Here is a 26,816-nt window from a genome sequence, read left to right on the forward strand (position 1 = left end):
TCGTAACACATATCCACAAAGGTGATTATCATTACGAGGCTCTCGTAAACGAGAAAAATATTGCATCGCTGAATTTTAATGGGCGTCTGGCTTAGTCATATGCAAATCATATGCTAATGAGCCGTTAGCATAACATCATATATCCGCAAACCTCTCCATGTATTTGTCATTATAACTCTGTTCCCAGGACATACTTGAAAACGAGAGGTAACTATCAATGTATTACTTCCTGGTAAAACATTTGATAAATAAATGTTAGCGCGTGGAAATAACGCTATGATAATTAGGTCACATCAGAACCTGCCGTTACTCACATCCAGACCATGATTATCATAGCGTTATTTCTAGTGATAGCCTACAGGTAAAAAGGTCTAAAGTGGTACCCAAATGTTTGACCTGAGTATAGAATTTAACACTTTCATTTCAAAAAGTTACATGTGTCATACAAAAACATAGATTGTAAGCTCCACGGGGCAGGGACCTGTGCCTGCAAAATGTCTCTGTATAGAGCTGCGTACAACTAGCAGAGCTATACAAGAACATGCTATTATTATTATATGTATTATGGATCAAATAAATCTCTGAAACACATCAAGAGATGCATCTGACAAAGTGTCATGAAGTTCATGTAATAAACTATACAGGCAGTCCTCGTTTTACAACGCTTCGCTTTACAACAAATGGCTTATCCAACGCTATGCAATGCATACCTATGTTAATTTTTACAACGCCAAAACGGCTTATCCAACGCTCTTACGACGCTTTGCAAAGTTGTTTATGTGTATATAATATATATATATTATACTATATTATATTTTTAGATTATGTTATATTATATATATAATACAGTATATACACTATATAATTTGTGTATGCTACATATCTTATTGTATGCGTAAAATATTTTGTGTATTTTAGCATTAAAAATGCCTTCAGGGAGAGGCGCATGCGCGGTGGCAAAGAGCATGGTTGTCTAGACTGAGAGCTCTGTGCCCCGCTACTGAACAATTTAATAAAAAAACCTTTTAAAGCAGGCGTAAAAGCCCGGAAATTGCACCACAAGCATAACAATACGGGAGGATGTCAAAGAAACCAACGAAAACCCAGAAGAAAAAAGGGTTACCAGAGTACTTCGGCAGCTCTAGGAGAAGCAAACCGGGCCCTGCAATGGCACCACTTTCAAATCAAGGATCCGACACAGAACACGACGGGGAAGAAGAGGAGAGTGACAACCCCGAACTGATGCCGGTTAGGGTCCGGGATTTTAATTGCCTCTATACAGATCTAAAAACGCTGCTACAAGCAGAAATAAAGGAGCTAAAGAAAAAGTGGGATCCCTGGGGGAGCGGACCGGCCACATTGAGAAGCAGTTGGACCTCACTACCAGAGCCACAAAGAAAAATTTAAAAAAATCTACCTATCTCCAACATCAGATAAACGAGATAAGGGAGCGCCAAGAAGACGCAATAAAATGTAGAGATCGGCGGAATAATGTGCGCATCAGAGGGGTCCCCGAGACGGAGGGAGACTGTGAGGAATATGTACTGCACTGGCTAGAGTCCCTGCTGCCGGAGATACCCAAGGAAAGGCTGGAAATGGACCGCTGCCACCTGGCGTTGCGGTCGAGGCCCCTACAATCAGAACAGCCCCGGGATATAATAGTGCGGCTGCATTTTTATGGCACTAGGGAGGCTGTGCTCTGCAAAACCCGGGCCAGCCCAGCAATTGACTTTGAGGGGGCTCGTCTGCTAATCTTTCAGGACTTGTCCCCAACTACGCTGCTAAGACGTAGGAATCTAATCCTATCACAAAAACCTTACGGGATAAAGCCATCCGGTACCGCTGGACCTTCCCATTCGGTCTGCTAGTGGTCCGGAATGGGAGGCCAGTCTCTAAGAGGGAACTGGAGGAGTAGGACGCCTTCTTGCAGAAGCTGGGCTTGAAAGAAAATCACACCACTGCGGCCGATGCAGCGGAAGCCCTGGACCCCACCTGGACGCTCCCCCAGATCTGACGCTAATAAAGACAAAGACTGAGGGCGAGGAAGTGATGTAGTGGTGTTTTCAGTTCTAAAGACTCCCAGTTACCCAAGTTGATACACCCCCCAACAGACGATTAAAGTTGCCACCACACTAGATGCTGAGGAACCCCCACAGTGGCGAGGGGAGAGGGTGAACGGTTTACCCATTTGGACGCTGTAAGGAAGAAGGTTACGTACCTGGGGCCCCTGAATCCGAAGATGGCGGCTGCCACGAGGCAGATGAAGTCGCATGCTGGAACGCAAACCCCGGATATCCAAGGAGCAAAGGAGGGGAGCACGCGCTTCCCTTCAGTCTGGCGCGAAATGAGGTCCAAGATGGCGGAGACCGGACATCCGGTGATGTCAAAAGGCGGAGCGGGGGTGGCCATCTTGGAGGAGGCGGAAAAGACATAGAGTGGCCACAGTTACCGGCAGACGAGGAGCACGGAGGGCGTGTGCAGCAGCCGGGGACATAGCAGGACTACAACCGAGGGGCGGAGATAGCGGCAGCGGTGGCAGCCCCGCACACCCCTGCTACAGCAAGGCAGAGAAAAATAAAGAGAGCAGGAGGAGAGGAGGGGGGTATGGGGAAGGGGCACAGTAGCGTAGCAGTTAGCTAGGAACTAGGCAAGATGGACATGCGATCAGTGGGAAGGCAGCAGAGAGGTGGAAGTGCAGTAGGATCGTAGGCAGGATAGTGAGGAGGTTCGAGATAGGTAGGTAGCATGGCTAAGAGAAGTAGTTAGGTAAAAGGAGGATAAGGCACGTTAAGTGAGACCTGAGAGGGACGGGGGAAGTTACACAGATAGTTAGAGGAAGTTAGGAGGAGTAAGATGAGTTGAGCTAGGTAGGTAAGAGAAGGAAGGGGGAAGTTAAGAAGGAGGAGGTTACGGGAACACAGATGGCGTGGCGGGCGGGAGTGGTAGGATTGGACGGGGAACAAGGAAGTTGAGAGAAGACAGATGTGATAAGTGATAGGAACTGGTAGGGTAGAAGCAGCAAGTGATGAGAGAGAGAGGAGTGTAGGGTAGGGGATAAGTAAGTAGATAGGCGCGCCAAAGATAGAGGTACAATTAAGAGAGAGAACAGAAGGTGCAGCAGGAAGGTGGAGGGGGAGCAGCAGCTAGAATGAAAATGGTTACCCGAAGCCGGGAAATAGGCAGGTACAAGACGCGGAAGGGAAACTAAAACTACAGTTGAGTGGATGCGGCTGACAACATAGCGAGGATCTACAAGGGGCCCTTTGGGGTACTAAGTCTCAGCTAAAGGGAGTGAGATGCAGGCAATGTCTAAAGTTAGTGGGGAGGTTACGTTAAACATAGAGATAGCAGAAATAGATGGCGCTACAGTTAGCAAAGGTTTTTTGTGTTATGCGAACATGTGTTAGAGGCGGGGCAGGGGTATCAAGACAGAGACCTGCTCCGCGGTCCACATGGGCCTCAAGCCTGAGCACGTTCATACCCAATGGCTCTGGCGAAGTCCTTGGGGGGGGGAAGGGGGGTCATTGGGGGAGAGCGGTACCCCGCCCTGGCCCTCTGGCACCCAAAGGTGATGAACTCGGTCCCCAGTTGGCTGGGCCAAGGACCCGAGGACAGTATAAGTGTGTTAACTATGTGGTTATGTGTTTGTCTTTCCCCATTTTGCCTCTTGTACCCCTCAGCCCCAACCCTACCTAGGCTAAGGACGCCCGAAAAGAGCGACGACTGTTGGAGCCACCTCACTGCAGGGAAATCCACAGACAAACAGTTAAGGTACACCGCGGCAGCAGCTCACAAACACCCAACAAATGAGTAAGGAAATAACAGTCATCTCACATAACGTGAAAGGCTTCAATAATCCCATTAAAAGAAAAATTGCATTCAAGGATTACATCCGCAAAAAGGCTGATCTCGTCTTCCTACAAGAGACTAATTTTTCCCAAAATAATCACCCCAAATACTTAGATAAAATCAATCAGACCAAATCAGAAGCCCTCAACATAAATCTACCGCGCCCGGTAGAAAAATTAATAGAAATAAACTTTAATTTCAAATGGCAAGCCTCCTCTATCAAATATCTTGGGGTATACATTACCAAAGATTATAACTCATTTTATAAAGCAAATTACCCGAAACTGTTTAGGACTCTAAGGGAGGATCTCAGAGTATGGGCCGGATATGGTATTACATGGTTCGGGAGAATTCATAGTATTAAAATGAACTTCATCCCAAGGGTGCTCTATCTGTTCCATAACCTACCAGTACCTTTAGTTGACGCTGATGTCCTCTCCTTACAGTCTCGAATATTGAATTTTATTTGGAACAACAAAAGCCCGCGAATTGCGAAAGGCATCTTAAAATGGCCAGTCACGAAAGGGGGACAAGCGGTACCTTGCTTGTTGGCATATTACAAGGGAGCCCAATTGAGCTAAATTGTCCAGTGGCACTCAGACCCGTTCTTGCGGAGATGGGTGGCACTGGAGAGAGACTGCTGCACACCAGTTGAGCTGCACGATTTAATCTGGCTACCCAAACGGTGTGGAAACACAATCAAGATGCTGCTACAGGCAATGGCGAACTCTCTGGCGGTATGGGGGAATACCAAATTTAGACATAAGCTTACCACCAAACAATCCCTGATGAACCCATTACTCAAGAATCCAGATTCCGCTCCGGGGATGCTCAGTAATAACTTTCTAATCTGGACTCAGTCGGGTTATAAACGACTAAAAGATCTGGAAGGGAGGACATTTATTAAAACATTTGCACAAATCAAATCAGAAAAAGGAGTGCCAAACACGGAATTGTTTAGATACCTCCAGATCAGAGCTTCTTACAATAAATTCCCAATTCGGCCACCAAGAACAAATTTTGAGCAGATGTGTTCCAGAGGAACGGACACACGGGGACTGACCTCTAGGATGTACATGGAAGTGATCTGTCCTGGGAAGACTGACGAACCCCGACTCAACTACATGACGAGATGGGAGACTGACTTAGGGGAGACACTAGAAGATGAAGACTGGAATCATATCCTACAGGCTGCAGCCAAAAGCTCAGTTTGTGCCACGTTAAAGGAGAACGCATATAAGGTCCTCATGCGTTGGTATCACACCCCACTAAAACTATCTAAATTTGTTAAGGGATACAGTGGCGGCCGGGCTGACTCTCATGCGGGGGCAGCCGCAGTGCCCCCGCAGTTTAAAAATAGCGCGGGCGGTGCGCGGGCTGTCTCCTGCCGAAAGCGGCCAGTTTTCCCACGCCTCGGGCGCTTTCAATAGTAAGCGCCATTAGCGCTTATCTATTGAAGCGGCCGCCGCGCGGGAAACTCTGTTTTTAAACGGAGAGCAGACCCGCGGCTAGCCCGCTATGCTCCCGGCCAGCTCCCGGCAAGCTTTAGAATGAGCTTAGCCGGGACAGTATTCGCCGCTCTGCCCAAAGCAGTGCGGGGAATCAGCGGACTTAAAACATATGCTGTGGTCCTGCCCGAGGGTGGTCCCGATTTGGGAAAACATTAGGGAATGGTTACAGAGGATTCTCAACTTGGAGATCCCTCTGGATCCGCTGTTCCTCTTGGGCAGGCGGATCCAGGGATTGCCAAAAGCGGCACACAAGCTGGTTGCACATTTCGCAAACCAACCCGATGCGAGATCGCAGCAGTATGGAAACAAAAGGAAATTCCAATTATCCCCAGAATTCGGAATAGAATTTGGCATGTGTGCCAGATGGAACAGTTGTCTAGTTGGGTCAACGACTCTGGCTCAAATTTCCTAAAAGTCTGGGCGCCATGGATTGCCCAGACAGACATCCCAGGGGTAGATGCCGGCACAATTCTGCATTAATAGCTTTGAATGCGTTCTCCAATGACGGGGCAAGACTCATGCACTATTGATTAGGAGACAGGTAGGATACACCCCGAGATAGCATGACAGGGCAGCTAAGCCTCTAATTCTAGGAAGGATACAGCCGAAACGATGCAGTCAAGGATGCAATATCCATGCAACAAGTTCAAGGCCGTCACACCCTGCCCCCTCCCTCCCCTTCTTGTGTATACCTGTTGTTGTCTTGTCCGAGTCATGTGGGTCAGGTTTGTCAAGTCCAGTGATTAAATGTTGTTGGTCAAAGATGAAAAATGTTGGTGCTCTATCCCAGCACATGCAGGCATGGGGGCAGTACTAGTATGGGTAATGCGATACCTAACAATGGAATGTGTCACATTGTATGCTCTGTAAAACCCACTAAAAATGTAAGTTAAAAACAAAAAAATGCCTTCAGGAACGGAACCTTTCATTTAAACAGTGTTCCTATGGGAAAACGTGTTTCGCTTTACAACGTTTCGCTATCCAACGCCGTTTTGAGTAACGCATTGTTGTCGGATAACCGAGGACTGCCTGTACTATGGTTTTTAGTGATTAAAGTAAATGTAGGATATGTTTGTCTGACCTAATATGGTAAGTAATCCTGACTATATTAACTATGGGTGCACAATAACGTGTCTACATAGTATAGCAATAATTACCAAGAGACAGAAGTAGTGAACAAAACATTTATTCCCACAGTTACTTCACTGTGTGCACAAAATAAAGGGAGAAAACATTTACAGGTCAAATAACAGAAACAATATTTACAGAAAATCCTGTCCTCCTCTTTTCCGTGGCAGAACTGTAACGCATGCGCATTAATTGGAACGTTATCGTTTTTGCAATGTGCAGTGTATTGGCTAACGCGTCTCTGCACGCGAAAAATCCCCATTAATACAGCAAACGTAACAATGCTAGTTTGAAGAACGGACATTGTTTTTGCACATCATTAGCTTTGTGACTACCCATTAATTGGAGGAAAATGTAGGTAGCACATTAGCAGCCCACATTTAACGCTGCACTCTCGATCTACCCCTTAGTGGGGAATACGTAAAATAGCCAAACTAACACCCTTCAACTATCATCACTCCTTTATATCTATGTACAGTATTTACTGTACGTCCCTAGCACCATGCCTGGGTGAAGAAGGAGAAGGAGTGGCTCAGTGAGTAAAGACATTGACTAACACTGAGATTGCTGCAGGGGAGCCTGGTTCAATTCCTGGTGTCGGCTCCTTGTGACCTTGGGCAAGTCACTTTATCTCCCTGTGTCTCAGGCACCAAAAACATAGATTGTAAGCTCTACGGGGCAGGGACCTGTGCCTGCAAAATGTCTCTGTAAAGCGCTGCGTACAATTAGCAGCGCTATACTAGAATATGCTATTATTATTATTATTATTATTGTAGGTGACCAATACAATGTTCAAATGCAAAATAATTCTCTGTGGCACAAGCTCTTGTTGGATGGTTCTGTTCATGCTGCTCTCTGTTTCCATAGGCCCAAGCTCTTGTTGGATGGTTCTGCTCATTGCTCACCATGCTCCTGATAATCACATTGTCCTTTGTTTTGGATGACACCCCTAACTCTTATTCCATCATGACTGCACTTTATCAAGGACTTCACCGAACTTTCTGGGCAGCTGCAGTGGGCTGGATAATTGTTGCATGTCAGGAGGGATATGGAGGTATGTATATTTATTTTGCAATGTTATACTTGTGCATCAAAAAACGCAGTCCTATTGTACGTAATCTTGTGTATTGCTGTGTTATACAGTACCTTCATGAAGCAGAGACATCCAAAGTACAAGCACATATTTTGATGTGGTTGTTTATCAAGTTGGATTTAATCAAGTGTACACACAGGCAATGTGATGCCAACAAACTCACTCTTAATGTCGTGTAGCACCTTTTCCCCCACCCTAAGTATAGCTACCTGTGTATTCTGGTGCTGGTGCATACCTGTGAGGTAGAACAGAAGGCCTGAGATCTCCACAGTGGTATAGGGAGACATCAGGACAGGCTGTCAGGGATGGTTCTTCAGTCAGCACAGCACCTCCAGCCCAGGAGGATCCTGGTGCAGACAGGGTGAACCTCATTGGCAACTCTTTTTGTTGTCTCACACTCCAAACAAAACACCAGAGAGGGTATAACTGGAGTTTATTAGGTTCAGTACATCATTACAAATTCCATTCCCTTAAGGCAGTACCCTGGGGCTTGAGGCCCTGAGCACCCCTCCTCAGCATACCTTACCCCCTAACAGGGCAAGGCCTCATCCCACTCCTGTCCAGGAGACTTTCTGCTGCGTCCTCATAGCAGGGAGGGCAGCACAGAACTGACTCCCAGAACCCTTATTTATTTATTTATAAAATGTTTTACCAGGAAGTAATACATTGAGAGTTACCTCTCGTTTTCAAGTATGTCCTGGGCACAGAGTAAAACAAATAATACATGGTTACAAATACAGTTACATAAGTGAACAGGGTATACATTATATACAAGACATTGCATGCACAGTTAGAGATAATATATATTATAGGCGTATGAAACAGTTACAGACCAGATTAAAATGTGAGACAGCCTTAGATTTGAAAGAACTTAAGCTGGTGGTGGATATGAGAGTCTCTGGTAGGTTGTTCCAGTTTTGGGGTGCATGGTAGGAGAAGGAGGAACGTCCGGATACTTTGTTGAGCCTTGGGACCATGAACAGTCTTTTGGAGTCTGATCTCAGGTGATAAGTGCTGCATGTGGTAGGGGTGAGGAGCTTGTTCAGATAGCTGGGTAGCTTGCCCATAAAGAATTTAAAGGCAAGACAGGAAAGGTGAACTTGCTCTAACCTCTAGAGGGAAACCCCCTCCTCCCCAGGGGAGTGGCCTGTAAGCTGTCCTATCAGTCATAGGCCCCCTTATAATACCGGGCTACTCCTGAACTTTATTAGGATACACACATATAACAATACAACCAGGCCCTGCAGGATTTACGCCCAACACTGCCCACTCTTTATTGGGAGTTACAGTGCTATAGGGGCCAGAGAATCAGTAGCCCAAGGGGACTTGGCTACAGTCGTCTAATTTAAATGTTGCATGTCCACAATTGTTTAAGTCAGAGCTCAGTTTGGCTAACGTTTGGTAATTTCAAGTGAAACATTGAAATGCACAAAATGTAAACGTGGTATTAACAGACAGCGCTTCTTCCTTCCTAAAATGGTGGTTGCCTCTAAAAATAGGACCTCAATATAGAGTTTGTAAAAAAAAAAAAAGGTACAAAAACTGGTTGTTTATGGTTTGCTAATCTAATGACTCGATGATCGGAGCAGATGCGTCTCTATTTGCTAGAAATAGAGGGAGGAAGCTTCTGGACGATCAGATCTCAGGAGAATCCCAAGAAGAAGGATCTTATTGTGAGTAATTATGTAAGCCCCTATGTATAGGATAGGTTCCTAGTCCCTTTTATTGTTTTCAGTTCGGGAAAGTATCCTGTGTAATTAGAATCCGACCAAGATGGTCTGGCATTACTCCCAAAATGTTATGAGAGACAGGCTGTGCCTAGAGGACATGGGGTGGGTCCCTCTTTATAGTTGGACCCACCCCATAAGCGGTTCCATCACGCAGTGGCAGGCTGCCCCGAGGTTAGGGGGCTAATCGCAGATGGAGTAGTACTAGGCCCGCCAGGGGCTCCATGGATATGGAGCAGTACCAGTGCAGGACCAGTGAAGATGGATTCTATAGGCAGATGAAGCAATACAAAGCCTCAGTACCTTCTTAGTGGGCAGAGATGTGGGATGCTAGGGAAGCCACGCACACAGCATAGGCTAAAGACACTTTACGAGACATACAAGATGACCTTTGTATATTACCTGCGAGACTGTGCCTACCAGATAATAAACTGCTGTTTGAATTAATAAAGTATGGACCCATTTCCAGCGGTCCTGGAGTTTCGGGTCCAGCTCAGTGACTTCAGAGGGCATGACAGAGGACCGAAGGATGGCAGGGTGTTACTCGTAAGCACAGAAGAATGGGGATTCTTGAGAAGAGTCATGTTTTAAGGAGTTTCATGCAAACTCAGCAAAAGGGAGCAGTTCCGCTCAATTATCTTGCTGTTCGGATACAAAGCAACAAAAGAACTGTTCCAATGACTGGGTGGTCCTTCCAATTAGGCATTAGACTATGAATGAAATATTCTGAAATATATATTGGAGTTACATATATGCTTGTTTCTTCATAAAGTTGGGTATATTAACTTGTTTATCGAGGATATCACTGCTATGTACATAGTTACAAATGTTTAAGGACTGTGCACTGATTAGTCTGAAGTTTGGAGCATCACACAGCTTTCTACAACCTACAAGCTACGTTCTGTGAGATAGCTCGCACAGACTTGCCTTATATTTTAAAGGTTAACTAATGCGTGTTTACCCATTTTTTTGAAAGAAAACTATTTTTTTCAAATGGATCCTGTTACCACAGAGAGTGAGAATGAGGGTGACCTCCCGTACAGTTTGCTTTCAACTGTTCTGACAACTCAAGGAGACTCAGAAAAGCTGAACAAGTATTTGACAATACCTTTGAATCAGTTGTGGAAGATTTGTCTGATTTAAAACTACAGTTCTCAAAACTAGAAAAACTGGTATCCACTAACATACGAGTTTGGTGGGACATTATAATGTCACAGAATTATGTACAGACAAAGCGGATCCCTAGAGGGTTACGCATAAAAAAATCCCCCACATTTGATTTTCTCAATCAAGAATTTGCAAATAAATGGAAAGAGGCACTGAACTGCTGTTCATTTAAATTAATGGACTTGATAATACAATTGAAAACAAACGAGAAGAAAAATTTAGATAAAGATATTAATGCACTTCAAGGGGAATTACGCCAATACATTAAAATGGAAGGTTTTAATTACTGTGACCAGATATTGTCAAAAAACATTGAGACAATGGGGAAAGAAATAATAACAAAGAAGCAGTCTAAATTCGAAAGAGACAAACAAGATTACCTCCATAACCAAGTGTATGTTTGGCAAAAACCCGCCCCATTCAGAAGGGCCAATTCATCCACACTGCACAAGGATACCCAATACAGACCACCAACAAACAAATCTATACTTAAGAAAAATATATCCTTCTCTCATTCGGTGAGTGGAGAATCTGACCTGTCTGATTGGGAACCTCCTCAACAGACTACAACCTCCAATCATGGAGGATCAAGAGACAGGGAATATCGGGGCGATAAGACAAGAGGCTCCACAAATGACTGTCAGTCAGATCAGGATAATTATAGAGGCAGAGAATTTGAATCTAAGACATTTTTTGGTTCTTCAAAAAACTGGGAAAGTTCAAAAGAACAAGAAGGGGGAAGAAAAGAAAGCAGGAGGAATCCCCCAAAGAGGAAAAAGAACTTTCATTAGAAAATAATGGAGTTATTAATCTATCTGATATTTTCTCTTTCCCAGGCAGAACTCTCAGTTCTGAACAAAGGTCTCAAATTCGCACCCAATACTAGGTTAAAGTTATTGGATACTGTGGTCGATCTCCATAAATATGTTCGAAAACTCACCCTCAAAAGATTCTTTGGAGATGAGAGTACGACTGACAATGCTTGAATGAACATTTCTAATGTTTCTGTACTTAACCAGGAAGAGACTGTGGCCTCTCCAAATTTAATATCCTCCAGCACTGTCGAAGATGCTCTCACATTAAAAGGGTATTGTTGTTTACAGGATCTGAACTCCTTAATTGAAGAGATAGAGGGGGGTGACGATATAGATCCTTCTTATGTCCTAGGCAGATGTGGTTCTGGTTTCAAAAAGAAATCCATATTCTTTCCCACTCATAAAAAAAAAAAAAAAAAAGGGACATTGCCTTAGGACATTTGAACAACTAGTAGAAAGAGATCTATATCTGTTATCCAGAGGTTTCACCTTTGATGTAACAAATACTATGCCTTTACAACAGCATACAGGTAATCTTACTAAATTAGAAAAAGAGGCTCTGTCTTCACTCAAATCCAATGATCTTTTGGTCATCAAGGGGGAAGACAAAGGGGGTGCCATAGTTGTCCAAAGTAAGGAACAATACAAAAAAGAGGCTTTACGTCAACTAAATGATTCTTCTTCTTATTCAAAGTTACAAGGGGACCCCACTGCTCAATTCATGAGGGAATTGAGAACTTTATTGGAAGATGGGTCAATATTGGGAGTACTTGATCACAAAGAGTTAGAATATTTGTTTAGGCCATATCCCACTACGCCAATTTTTCACCATCTCCCAAAGATCCACAAGACATTGGTCTTCCCCCCTGGGAGGCCAATAGTCTCAAGCATTGGATCTTTGGGAGATGGTGTTTCAAGGTATATAGATCATTACCTTCAATCTTTTGTGCATGCACTACCATCTTATATTAAAAATAGTGGTGACCTACTTTAGCAACTACAGTCTATCACCTGGCAAAGAGGCTATATTTGGGTTACCTTAGACATAACATCTTTGTATACGAGCATTGCACATTCACAAGGGATGTCAGCTGTCAACTTTTATCTTAATCACTCTTCTTTATCACTTGCACAAAGCACTTTTATTTCAGATGCTATTTATTTTCTCCTCAGTCACAATTATTTTTTGTTTGATGGGGCTTTCTATCTCCAAACACGTGGATCTGCTATGGGCACAAGTTTCGCCCCCTCCTATGCGAACCTTTTTTTTCGGTTGGTGGGAGTCAGTCCACGTGTTTGGAGATGGAAACCCTTATCAACACTTTATCACTTTTTACAAATGGTATATTGACGATTTGATTTTTATTTGGGAGGGCGATGTTGACACTTTAATTTCTTTTATTAATTATCTTAATCACAATAATTTAAATTTAAAATTTACACCCAATTATGATTATCACCATATTCACTATTTAGATTTGTTATTATTTATTAACATGGATATGGGTATTGGTTCTGATGTATACCGAAAACCCAACTCACGGAACACGTATTTGAGAGCTGACAGCTGCCATCCCAAGTCCCTCATCAAAGGTATACCAAAGGGACAATTAATTAGATTTAAAAGGATATGCTCTACTAAAGAGGATTTCATCAAACAATCCAGGGACCTTTTGGCCAGATTTGAAGATAGAGGGTACTCACAAAAAGACCTCAAAAGATCATTGGAAGAAGTGACCAATATGACAAGAGCAGACTTGATGAACCAAAAAAGAAATGATAAAGACAACTGTGGCAATCAAATACCTGTATTCATTTCCCAGCATAATATACAATCTAATCAAATTAGAACAATAATAAAAAATCATTGGGGTGTCCTTTTGACCGACCCCCTATTAAAAAAGATATATGCTGAAGGTCCTCGCTTTGCATTCAGAAAAGCAAAAACTATTGCCAATTTTGTTTCCCCAAGTGTGTTCTCTACAAGCAAAAACACTAGGCATAGTAATTTACCTATGGGAAGCTACAGATGTAGCAAATGCAAATCTTGCAAAAACATGACTCCAGGATCCAATTTTTGCTCCACGAGTTTGAGATTAGAATTTCCCATCCGTTCATTCATTAATTGTAATACCACATTTGTGGTCTATTAATTAGGCTGCAAATGTGGCAAACAATATGTAGGTCGGACCACACGTGCATTAAAAATTCGAATTATGGAACATCTAAGACTCATAAAGAAAGGGGACCTCATACACCCAGTCTCGCAACATTTTACACAATGTAGACAGGGAAATGTTGATACATGTTCCTTTATAGGGACAGAACATGTTCCTAACCCAGTCAGAGGAGGTGATAGGACCAAATTGCTTGATCAGCGTGAATTATACTGGATTTTCACTCTTAATACAAGAGTACCCAACGGTTTAAACACTGATTGGGATCTTGGCTCTTTTTTATAATATATTTGCACATTCAATATTGTAAGAGTATTTGCCTATAAAACAATACATAATATAACTATAGTGCAATAAAAGTTTCTATTTGAATATCCAGTATGATCCATATACTGATCGGTTTATTTGTGTCAATGTTGAAGGTATACTAATTACCTCCCCCCTTTTTTCTTTGCCCTTCTATTTTTTTCCAAACTTTTCATATCTTATTTATCAAATTATATTTTTGACAAGTTTAAGTAAAAGTTGAATCTTCTGTATATCAATGGTTACCAAATATATACGTTTGCATCTCATTTGTTTTATTTAACAAAGTTTTATTTAACATTGTTTTTTATGCATTTGTGTTCACTTACTGTACTAATGTAGTTTTTTTCTGTGGAGAACATTATTATAACATATGATTTAGTACTAAACTGAGATATATTTATCCATTTATTATCATTATTGTTTATAGTGTTTATAGTGTAAATACTCTTTGAGTATTTTGTCTCACAGAAAAATCTACCTTTCTATATTTGGGGGTTACATATGATTAACTTATATGAACCTTCGGAAATTAAATACCTTTAAAGATTGTCACCCTCTATCTCATTCTCAATTGGGTATATAAAACTCATGGAGTTCCTACAAGAACAAGTGATGTTTAAAGAAAAATATATTTTTAACTGTTTCAATATGTTTTCTGTTAACCAACAATATCCACTGGGAAGTGGTTAGATACAGACACTATTCGATCTTTGTCTGCATAACATAGAGATTCTTTTATTACCAAGTATTATGTTTGTACACACACTCTTTTTTAATTTTTATCTTTATTTATTTATTTTTTCGCTGTATAGATCGTATAGGTGTCTTAGAAACATGCACTGTTTTTCCCTTGCCTGGCGACTTACGTTGTGTTTTTTAGTAGATCTGAATAAAGTTTCCGTGTTGTATTGATGTCCCGTCAGTGCGTGATGACGTCACCAACTCCGCGTCACTCCCGGAAGTGATCTGGAGGGTGGAGATGGCGCGCACTGAGTGTACAAAAAGTCGCCAGGTAAGTTAGTTTGTAGACACCTTGAGAAAGACCAACGGTCGAAACGCGTTGGTGAGGGGCCCCCTGACCCTCTCCATGTATTTGTTTTATATTTTGGACCAATAAATCTTTTTTATGGGCACGCATTTGAGTTAACCTTTCATTGATCATGCATCAGCTAGGTGGTGCTTTGTTTTCTTTTTCTTCTTATGAATGATAAGCTGCGGAAAAATTGAGAGAAATTCCCATTCTGGTACAGAACACTCTTCAAAACTTGAAAACAAACTGTGATCCTCGGTCTGAGACTATCTCCGAGGGTACCCCATGCAAGCGGAAGATTTCCCTGATGAAGATTTCCGAGAGTTCCGAGGCGAAGGGTAATTGTTTCAGGGAAATTAAATGAGCCTGCTGAGGAAAGCAATCGACCATTACTATTATAGTAGTCATGCTTGAGAGGGTGGCAGTTTAACAATAAAGTCCATTGCCAAATGGTTCCAAGGCCGATAAGGGATTGGCAGTAGTAGGAGTAAGCCACGGGGAAGAGCACTTGGTACCTTGGTTTAAGCACAAGTGGCAAAGGCGGCCACAAACTCCATGACATCACTCAGAATTTCCAACCACCAGTACATGCATGATAAATATTCAGATGTTTTCTGCACTCCGGGATGGCGGATGAACTTCGATTAATGTCCCCAGCATAGAATTTCTTTGCAGAGGTACGTAGGCTCTTGAAGGAGGTACTGGTCCTTGAGAAGGGACTTCCGACTGTGCTAGAAGAATCTTATTTAACCAGGGATTTGATGCAAGCAGGGGGAATGAAAGGGCTCTTATTGGTCTCGATGGTCTCTTCAGTAGAGAATTGTCTGGGCAAGGCATCAGCCATTATATTCTTCGAGTCTGGACGAAAGAAGATGATAAAATTGAACCGAATGAAGAACGGAATCTATCTGACCTGGCATGTTTCAGGTCTCTTAGCCCCATCTATGTATTCCAGGTTTTTGTGGTCGGTGAGAATTGTGATTGGTGAATTAGTTCCTTCTAAAAGATGATGCCATTCTTCTAGAGCCATCATGTTCCGGATGTCAGAGCTCTCAGTAGCCAATGTCATAGTTCCTCTCCGCAGAAAAAACATTTCTTAGAAAAAAAGGTACAGGGGTGTAATCTTTCTTACGTCTTCACATTGAGAAAAAAACGCTCCTGCCCCCACATCAGGAGGCGTCGACCTCAAGGACAAAAAGGATGACTGGATTGGGATGAATCAGGTCAGGTGCCAACGAAAATGATGTTTTGAGTTTCTATGGCTGCTAGGGATTAAGGTGTACATTTGAAGGGAACCGCTCATTTTTTGGTCAGCACTGTGATCGGCGCTACCACATAGATAAAGCGCCTGCAGTAGTTGGCGAACTCTAAGAAGCATTGTATGGGCTTGAGGCCTATACGTAAAGGCCATTCAAGAACTGCTGCCACCTTAACTGGGTCCATTTCCAGGCCATTGGAGGAGATGATATAACCCAGGAAGGCAATTTTCTCTTGTTCAAATTTACACTTTTCTAACTTGTCATAGAAGTGGTTGTCTCAAAGCCTTTCTAGCACTTACCTGAACTGTCCCCAATGTTCGACCATGGAATTGGAGAATATAAGAAGATCGTTAAGGTAGACTATGACAGAGATCCAGGCGGTCACAAAAGATTTTGTTAATAAAGTCTGGAAATACATCGCATCGCATAAGTCAAAGGGCATGGCTTGATATTTGTAATGGCCATCTCGTGTATTGAAGGAACTAGTCACCTTCCAAAATGTGGAAGATATTGAAAGCCGTGTGTAGGTCAAATTTAGTTCAAATGGTTGCACCTCGCAGATTCTCAAATAGTTCAGAAATCACAGGAAGTGGGTATCTTTTTTTATGGTGCGCTTGTTCAGACCCCGATAATCAATACATGGCCATAGAGAGCCATCTTTCTTTTCAACAAAAAAAGAATCCAGCAGGAGAACTAGACTTGCGGATAAAGCCCCTTTGAAGATTCTCTTGGATGTACTCATAGCCTTGGTTTCAGGCTCAGAAAATGGATAGGTACGGCCATGGGGAGGCGCAGATCGATGGGGCAGTCATACAGCTTATGTGGGGGTAATACTTCTGCCTGTTGTTTTTAATCAAAGACATCAGTGTAGTACAAATAGGAGCTAGGGAACTTGGGGCCGGAACCATCAAGAGCTTGGCGAATATCCAATATGGGGCGAGGAACTTGGAGGCAGATCCCAGTGCAGATTTTTCGTCATGCCGTTCCCTGACCAGTGTGTGCAGGTTGGGGAGCAGATAACGTCAAAGGTCATAGTTTCCTTGTGAAGGATATCCACAGTGATGAGCAACGGGACTGCCTCCTGAGTAATAGTGTCTAGAACAAGAGGTCTCCCATCAATGGTGGTTACTGCCAACTGAGTTCTTTTGGGACATAGAGGAATGAAAAGAGATGCTGAAAAGGCTTTGTGGACTGTAGCACTGCTGGCAACTTCATTGACAAAGGCCTGTGTATGCATGGAAGAAGTTCCATGATATGTTGACAGGAATCAAGAGCTGTTGATGGGATCTTGGAGGTAGGAATAGCAGAAATGTCTAGAGAAGAATCCTCCACACTCTCTAGGTGCTGGAGTTTCCCGACTTAGCAGGGCACTTCTGTCTGAAGTGTCCCCTCTCCCCACAGAACAGACAGAGACCACTGTTACGTCTCCTATGCTTTCTTCTTAGGACAACCTCGTACCAACTAACTGCATGGGCTCTTCAGCTGGCAGTGCCCCGGAGAAGAACTGGAAGTGGGGTACGGGAAGAAATGTTGGAGCTCTGCGCGATCGTTCTCGCTCCGTTTGATGTTCTCTAATATGCAGGTCCATGCATATACACAGAGCGATGAGATCCCCCAAATCAATTTGGACGTCTCGACAAGTCAGCTCATCTTTCAGATGCTCGGATAGGTCCTGCCAGAAGATGGCCCCTAGAGCTAGGCTATTCCAACCTATCTCGGAAGCTTGGGTCCAGGAATCAATAGCGTATTGCCCACGGTGCGTGTACCCTGACCGATCCGGAACACTGATCCAGAAGTTGGTCGAGTCATTTACCAGGGGAACATCACTCTCCCATAACAGAGATGGCCGTGGCCTCATCGGAGAGCAGGGTGATGATGTACGCTACCTTTGACAGCTGAGAAGCAAACATGGACGGCTGGAGCTTGAACTGAATGGAGCCCTGGTTTAAGAATCCCCTACAGGTAGCATCATTGCCTCAATATCATAGAGGGGCATGTATACGGGGTTCCTAAAGGGCTGGAGGAGCTGCAAATGCCAGAGTTCCAGGGGTTTGTGCAGACTGGAGGGTATCCAATCGAGAAGCAATGGTGTTCAAAGAAGAGGGGATTAGGGCCTGTTGCTGTGCTTGATCCGACCGAAAGGCATTTTTCATGGAAATGGAGATTCCTTTGGGTGAAAACAGCCTTTCCTACCTCAGAAGGGTTCATGTCTGGCCAGAGCCTAATGTAACAATGCTTGTCTCTAAACAGTAAGTGACCCGCAAAGCGGAGGTAGGAAATAGACCATTGACCTGGACCAAGAGATAATCCTGAATCGAGAATAAAATAGCCGGGTTCACAGGCTGGGGTCGAGGCAGGTAGCAAAGGAGCAAGGTCAGGGTTACAGGCAATGGTCGAGGCAGGTGGCAAAGGTGCAAGGTCGGGGTCACAGCCTGAAAACGAGGCAGTGAGAAGATCAACAGGAACACAGAAGCCAGACAGAAAAAAACAGGAACTATTCTCTGGCAACATCTTGGAGGAAGTCCTGCTCTTTATAGGCAGAACACCTGTAATTAAGACGGCTCCTGCAGCCGCAGTGTGGCCGGAACAGAGTAAGGACTGCCAGGGAACAAGGTGGATGTCGTGGTTTCATTGTGGGCGCTGATGGTACCGAAGCCTCATATAAAGTTCCTGGCGCCCATTATTGTGTAAGACCACCCAGTCTGCACCCTGAACAAGGTAATGCATCCAGAGCAGCCCTAACACCGCACTGATGTAAACTCCCTAGGAGCCGGGGCCGGGAGAGTTACATAGGAACTTTTCTTAATTATATACCTAGAGGGACAGGTGCAAATCAGACTACACTATAAGAACCTGGCATTTGCAACATACATTTTTTGCCATTCCAGCCATGGTTGCAATAGCTGCATAGAAGCTACCTGGTAATGTTCGCTAGTCTTGAGAATAGATCAGGACTGCAGAGTAGAAGGGAAATAATTTATAGGGCTAGAGTTAGTGTATATGGCATGCCTTGTAATAAGGCACTCCCATGCTACCACCTCACAACTCCCATCATTGTGAATATTTTTCAGTTTTGCCAGGCTCAGTTTTTCCACAATGAGGTCAGTCCCCCAAAAGTCTAATTTTCAAGGGTGTGCGCAGATGCAATTAAGTGCAAATGTTACTCATACATAATTATTACACACAAATATATATGATTGTGAAATAATGCTGTGCTAATCTAAGACCTCATAATAATAATTTAACACCAGTTGCTACTCTGTTGCGCCAAGGTCTAAAGTGGGGTCTTATTTGAGAAATAGCAATGGAACAGCGTTAACTTCCTTATGTCAACGCTATTTTTGCGACGATCTCTAAACTACAGGTATATCTATATCAGAGCGTATACAACTCCGTATAATAAAATATACAAGCATACAGGTATATACAGTATGCAATATTGAGCTTCAGCACCACAAAATAACATAACCGTGTGAGAAGAAATCCCTACCAGAAGAAGCTTACTAGCTCAACAACGTGATGTCTAAAGATACGAATACAGTATAAGTTCATTTGGCAGAATAAATGTGTCTGCTGAAGCAGAGAGAATGATGTAATACAGTAGCTAAAACTAATGGTTAAATTGAAAAAGTCCTTCCCAAGAGTGAACCAGAGACAGTGGCCTGTGTACAGTAAAATATATTATTAAAGAACAAAAAGTCTATAAAAACACAGTCTGTTATGTTTTTTAAAAATCAGGCCTCCACATGCTATCTATTAAATTTGAGTTTTTGGACTTTCACAGCTGGAAGGACTTTTAATGGATTACAAAGCAATGCATTCGACCAGGAAAATATGTAAACATGCACACACAGCCTAAATATGCCCTTAAAATTATTTCATTACTTTTGTAGGTCTTATAAACCAAATGCTCTCTTTTCGCATATGGAGCTTTCTGTCCAAGATTAGCTATGCCTGCTACCTTATACATCCTATTATTATAATCCTTTACTGTGGACTTCAAGAAACCCTGTTTCATTACCTGGATATAAACATGGTAAGCACCAACATTTGGCTTTATTATATATTTAGGGTAAATAATATTGTAGTAATAAAAAGGTAGTATTTCTGCAATAGCTTATGTTTTTATATATATATAGCAACTGTAAATATTCCTGTATATTCATTTGCATGTCTTAGACAGGTCTGCAACCCTGTCTTTCACCATTATCACCCAGCACACAGCACTTCCACTGCAGCAAGGGATTCTGGGAAATGACATGCAAATGAGCACACAGTGCCACCTTTTATCTCAAGCTCACATTACATGAACAACCCTTAGCCAATGCATGCTGCTTTAAACACAGCTTTAAAGCAAGGACTTGGGCGATGCAAAGCCAGTTAACCCACTCACAGACATGTTTCAACCTTGATGGGTATCATCAGTGTGAGGTTGGTTGCTGACATTTGCTCATTTGAGATTAAAGAGTAGGTAATCACCACATTTATTATGGTTATGGTGGGTAAAAAAAAGTGACAAAAACCCTCCACAGTATAGCATATAGCAACTGTAAATATTCCTGTATATTCATTTGCATGTATATATATATATATATATATATATATATATATACACACGACCTATAATGGTTCTTCCCCTCTAACAGAGGTAAAAGGAAGGGTTCACAGTGTAGTGTTAGGACCTGCACATTTGGTTATACCTTGGCGTTGGTATGCAGGCTTATGACGCTTTGGCCAAAGGGTTAACTAAATAACCAAGTATTTAATATTATTATTGAAGTATTTTACTTTATACTTTTTACCATATATGTTTTGTCAATGGGATGTAGCATTGGGAACCCCCTGTCTCTTGTTATATATATATTGCTCTCTCTCCCTCTGCTGTATGAGTGTATGTATATATCATCATCATTATTTTCAGCCCTTGTCGATCCAGTGTTAAATGAAGACCTCCCCAATGATCTTCCTGGTACTGCGGTTGCAAGCCTCTTCTCCATGTTGCTCCAACACATTTTCGGATTTCAACCTTCTTACTTTTTTTTCGTCGTCTTGGTCTTTTAATTTCTCATGGAATCCAGTCGAGCACCATCTTTGTGAAACAATGGTCATTTCTTCCTGCGATATGTCTGGTCATTTTAATTTCTTCACCCTTGTGATGATGTCACAGACTTGTATGTTTTGGGTAGCAGTGATCATAACATGGTCTCATTTGAAATAAATTATCAAAAAAATAGATTACTTGGGTTCAACAAAGACCTTAAACTTTAGAACAGCAGATTTTAATAAACTGAGGTCTAATCTACAAGCAATACATTGGGATGATGTTTTTGCAGGGAAAATGTAGAAGATAAATGGGCAGTCTTTAAAACATTGTTAGAAAAGCACACTTAGTAGTGTATACTTTTGGGTAATAAGTCAAAACCAATGTGGCTAAATAAACAGGTAGGAGATGAAATGGACAAGAAGAGGAAGGCGATTAGATTCTTTAAGTCAGAAGGGACGGAGACATCGTATCAGAATTATAAGCAATGTAACAAAAATTGCAACACGGCAATCAAATGAGCGAAAATGGATAATGAAAAAAAGATTGCAAGAGAAAGTAAGGTCAACCCTAAAAAGTTCTTTAAGTACCGTAATAACCAAAAAATGAGAAAAGAAAATATAGGACCCTTTCAGTGTGAGATGGGCAGGCAGATTATTGGAGAAAAGGAAAAAGCAGAGGTATTAAACTAATTCTTTGCCTCTGTGTTTACCAGGAAAGAATCAATTTCAATAGTAGTGCCGCAGGAGGAAGCCACAACCTCCATATTAATGAACAATTGGTTAACTGAGGAAGAAGTTCATAAGGGGCTTGAAAAAATTAAAGTAAATAAGGCACCTGGCCCCGATGGTATACATCCAAGAGTTCTCAAGGAGTTATGTTCAGTAATAGCCAAACCATTACATTTAATATTCAAGGACTCCATTTCCACAGGCTCAGTACCACAAGATTGGGGGTAAAGCAGATGTGGTGCCTATATTTCAAAAGGGAGCTAAATCAAAACCGGGGAATTACAGACCTGTAAGCCTGACTTCAATAGTGGGGAAACTGCTTGAAGGTTTAATACAGGATAATATTCAGGAATACCTAATGGAAAACAAAATCATTAGTAATAGTCAGCATGGATTTATGAAGGATAATTTATCTCCAGAAGGACTTGGAGAGACTGGAAACGAGAGCAGGTAAATGGCAGATGAGGTTTAATAAAGATAAATGTAAGGTTATGCATTTGGGATGCAAGAATAAACTGGCGACTTACAAATTAAATGGGGATAAATTGGGGGAATCCTTGATGGAGAAGGATTTAGGAGTGCTTGTAGACAGCAGGCTTAGCAATAGTGCCCAAAATCATGCAGTAGCTGCAAAGGCAAACAAGATCTTATCTTGCATTAAACAGGCAATGGATGGAAGGAAGTAAACATAATTATGCCCCTTTACAAAGCATTAGTAAGACCACACCTTGAATATGGAGAAAAATTTTGGGCACCACTCCTTAGAAAAGACATTCTGGAACTAGAGAGAGTGCAGAGAAGAGCCACCAGATTAATAAAGGGGATGGACAATCTAACTTATGAGGAGAGGCAAGTTAAATTAGATTTATTTACATTAGAAAAGAGGCATCTAAGAGTGGATATGATAACTATATACAAATATATTCGGGGACAGTACAAGGAGCTTTCAAATGAACTATTCATCCCAAGAGCAGTACAAAGGACTCGGAGACATCCCTTTAGGTTGGAGGAAAGGAGATTTCACCAGCAACAAAGGAAAGGGTTCTTTACAGTAAAGGCAGTTAAAATGTGGAAATCATTACCCATGGAGACTGTGATGGCAGATACAATAAATTTGTTCAAAAAAAGTTTGGGCATCTTTTTAGAAAGGAAAGGTATACAGGGATATACCAAATAAGAATACATGGGAAGGATATTGATCCAGGGATTAATCCGATTGCCAATTCTTGGAGTCAGGAAGGAATTTATTTTTTCCCCTTATGAGATATCATTAGATGATATGACACTGGGGTTTTTTGTTTGCCTTCCTCTAGATCAATAAGTAAGTATAGATATAGGATAAAGTATCTGTTGTCTAAATGTAGCATAGGTTGAACTTGATGGACGTATGTTTTTTTTCAACATCATTTACTCTGTAACTATGTAAACCCATTCATTGTTTTTCTTGTCTCTTCGGGTAATACCCAGAATACATCTCTCCATACAGGCATACCCCGCTTTAAGTACACTCACTTTAAGTACACTCGCGAGTAAGTACATCTCGCTCAATAGGCAAACGGCAGCTCGCACATGCGCCTGGCAGCACGTCCTGAACAGCAATACCGGCTCACTACCTGTACCAAAGCTGTGCGCAAGCGGGGAGACTATAGAGCCTGTTACACATGCGTTATTTACATCAGTTATGCACGTATATAACGATTGCAGTACAGTACATGCATCGATAAGTGGGAAAAGGTAGTGCTTCACTTTAAGTACATTTTCGCTTTACATACATGCTCCGGTCCCATTGCGTACGTTAATGCGGGGTATGCCTGTACTTCTTTGTGTTGTCTGAATCTTTGCATTTAGGGTCTAAGTTTGACATCCATAAGTGAGCACGGGCAAAAATACACTGGTCGAAAACATTCTTGAGGCACAGTGGAAGGTTCCCTTGAAATATTGTCATTTCTTCCAAATGCGCTCAATCCCATCTTTAGTCTCCTGTTGGTTTCATTCAAAAGGTTCCCATCAATGGTTATTTGCCAGCCAATGTAGACATAGTCTTCAGCTTCTTCTAGTTCCATTCCATTTAATTAAATCTTTGCAGACTTTACACATTTGTTTAACATTACTTAGATCTTGCCAAGATTCATGCAGAGGTCCACATTCTTACTTGCTGGAGGTGTTCTGAACTAGTGGCAAGAATATCAATCTCATCTGCAAATTGTAGGTGACTCAAATATTTACCCTTGATTTTGATTCATTTTTCTTCCAAATCTAATGTCTTGAACAATTCTTCAAGTGATGTAGTGAAAAGTTTTGGCGACATGGTTTCTCCCTGCCGCACTCCCTTGCTGATCCTTATCTTGCGTGTATATTTATGAATATAATGCTTGATGTGGCATTCTCGTAAATATATATCAATGTATGCGTTTTCAAAATGTTGTCTTCTTAATGTATCTAGGACCGCTGAGGTGTAGCCAAAATCAAATGCTTTTTCTAATATACTGTACGCATCCCAAAGTGACTGGTAAATCATATTCATTACTTCGAGAAATCACTTCTTATACAACTTGGATATTGTCCATTGTGTTGTATTGACTGCAAAAGCCCACTTGTTCTCTAGGCTGGGCAAAACACATGTTTTTTTATAGCTGATTTGTATCTTCATAAAAATCTAGGAAGTGATTGGAAGTAGACGGGTCTGTAGTTCTTGAGGTCTTCTTGTCTCTTTTCTTGTGAATGAAGATACCTACAGGTGCGACCACGAGTATTCTAAAACTTGCCTGGGAAAATCTGGGTCAATCATCAACAATACCCCAGTAATGCATTTTTCTGTGACATTTCTGCAGAAAAACTAATGGCCCATCGGATTAATATAGCAGGGGTCCCAGGCAGTCCCATTCAGTTTGAATGGGACTGCCAGGGACCCCCGCTGTGTTAATCCGATGGGCCATTAGTCTGTCTGCAGAAATTTCACTGAAATGTTGGCAGCATTACCTGGATATTGCCCCAGATTTTCCAAGGCAAGTTTTAGAATACTCGTGCTCGCACCTGTATGGCATTATTCCATTGCTCTGTCATTTTCATATCAGTTAAATTTTCTTACATCTTCACTTTTACTGCATGTTTGCCTTGCACAGCTCTGCATATTCAATTATTATTCTTGCATCTTGGGATTACTTTATTTTTTATCGTCTTCTCATTAATTATTTTTTTCTCTTCAGATATTTAATTATTTTGTTAGCTATTTCTCAAGTTTTTTCTGTGCCTTCAACTACAATCTTCATAAGTTTTTCGTAATCGTTTGTTAAAGTTTCCCCGTGCATTTTGAGCTGAAGCGATTTTTCAGTTCCAGTTGAAATTCTCTGCTGTTATTCTTGAGTTTACTGATGTTGGTTGTTTTCGTCTTCTTTTTAATCAGTTTTCTTCTTTTTAACTTCGCATTCAGATGTAATTTGCAGCGAACCCATCAGTGATCACTCATTGTGTCAAAGCGGTTAAGGACCGTGCAGTCTTCAATCACGTGTTTCTTATTAGGATATAAGTCAATTAATTATTGACACCATTTGGTCCGTTTCATTTTAATTTTGTATTTGGATTCTTCTTGGAGAAAGAATTCATGATGTAGATGTTTTCACATTCTGCAATTTCACATTCTGCAAATTCTACCGATCTGTTCTCACGTTCATTCCCGTTACCGTAACCATACTTACCAACGGATGCTTCGTCTTTCTCATGGGCACCAATCTGTGCATTACAATCTCCAATAACGTTCTTGAGGTGACAATTTCATTTGTTGTTATTATATATATGTAGCCAGGTCACCCCTCTTTCCCTAGAGACCCTCTCCTGGTTGTGCAGCAAGGTCACGTGCACCGCCGAGATAGCGACGGCTGCTTCCGAGGGTGGGGGCCGGAGCAGGGAGCCGCGCGTCTTCCCCTGCTTATGGCCGGTTGCCGGGGATGCGATCGGGCCGTTGCTAAGGCCGCGGTCGCGTCGCTAGGGTCCCGGCGGCTGGTGAATAGGCCGCCGCCATTCCGACACTCGCGCACGCGCAGGAAAGGCACTGGAGGCAGTGAGGGTCGCGCAAGTGCCGGAGCAGATAGGGAACAGTCAGGCAGCCCAGAAGGGAGCTAACAAAAGCCCGCGAAGCACTAGCCTACCAGGGAAGGCTCTTGAAGAGGACTACAAGTCCCATGAGCCCCAGTAGTGCCCCCGTGACGCCAGGGAGCCAATAGGGCTGAAGAATCTCCCAGGAGAGGAGATTGATACATTTCGCGGGCAGAGAGCACATTGGCAGTTGGTGACTGGAGCAGCTAGGGGAAGGAGGTAGGGTGCAGGAGTCAGTGACTCTCTGCACTAGGCCAGCAATCCCCTAGGCCCCGGATAGCCCTGAGTCACCCTAGTTGAGTGTGGTAGGGACAGGCCCTAGCATAGGGACCCTGCCCCATTAGCTATTTGCTCGTTAGGGATCCAGCGGACGCTGTGCTTCCCGTCACGAGGCTTGGGCTTAAGCCCTGGCCATTAAGAGAGCTGGACTATCTTCAAGGAGGCCAAGCAAGCCGGGACTCGGCCTGCTGGCAGCAGACAGATCCTCGCCAAGGTATAGACGGTGCGGAGCTGTGGTGTTATTATACACGCCGGAATTCACCCCACGCGTAGGAGGATATCCTGGCGATCCAATCCCCGTGGTATAGCAGCACCCGTGGCTGGAGCCCGGGCAGGTAACCCACAACCTCACGTGCACCAACAAGGCCTATCATCAGACATAGTGACTGCGCAGTCATACACACACTGGTATATGAATTGGGAGTGCGAGACATTGGGCTGGGTTTACTGGACACGGGGTGGGATCACTCTGTGATAGAGGTTAGCGTCCGCCGTGGCGCTTAAGGTGTTAGCATCCACCGTGACGCATGAAGTGTGGGCACCCGCCGTGGTGCAAGTTAGCGTTAGCGTCCTGCGAGACGCCGTAGTCAGGTTACCCTCAGCGAGGG

The 26,816-nt window shown here is 42.8% G+C and overlaps 1 protein-coding gene across 1 annotated transcript in view; it reads left to right on the plus strand.

Moving 5' to 3' along the window:
• Positions 1-26,816, plus strand: part of LOC142496461 (O-acyltransferase like protein-like) — a 157,448-nt gene that overhangs the window by 115,734 nt on the left and 14,898 nt on the right. Inside the window, exons 13-14 of the mRNA XM_075603489.1 lie at positions 7,356-7,542; positions 19,959-20,101. Coding sequence (XP_075459604.1) covers positions 7,356-7,542; positions 19,959-20,101 — 330 coding nt within the window. The remainder of the gene's footprint in view (positions 1-7,355; positions 7,543-19,958; positions 20,102-26,816) is intronic.

The sequence above is a fragment of the Ascaphus truei genome, chromosome 1 (genome assembly GCF_040206685.1).
Source record: "Ascaphus truei isolate aAscTru1 chromosome 1, aAscTru1.hap1, whole genome shotgun sequence".
In the NCBI taxonomy this organism is placed as follows: Eukaryota; Metazoa; Chordata; class Amphibia; order Anura; family Ascaphidae; genus Ascaphus; species Ascaphus truei.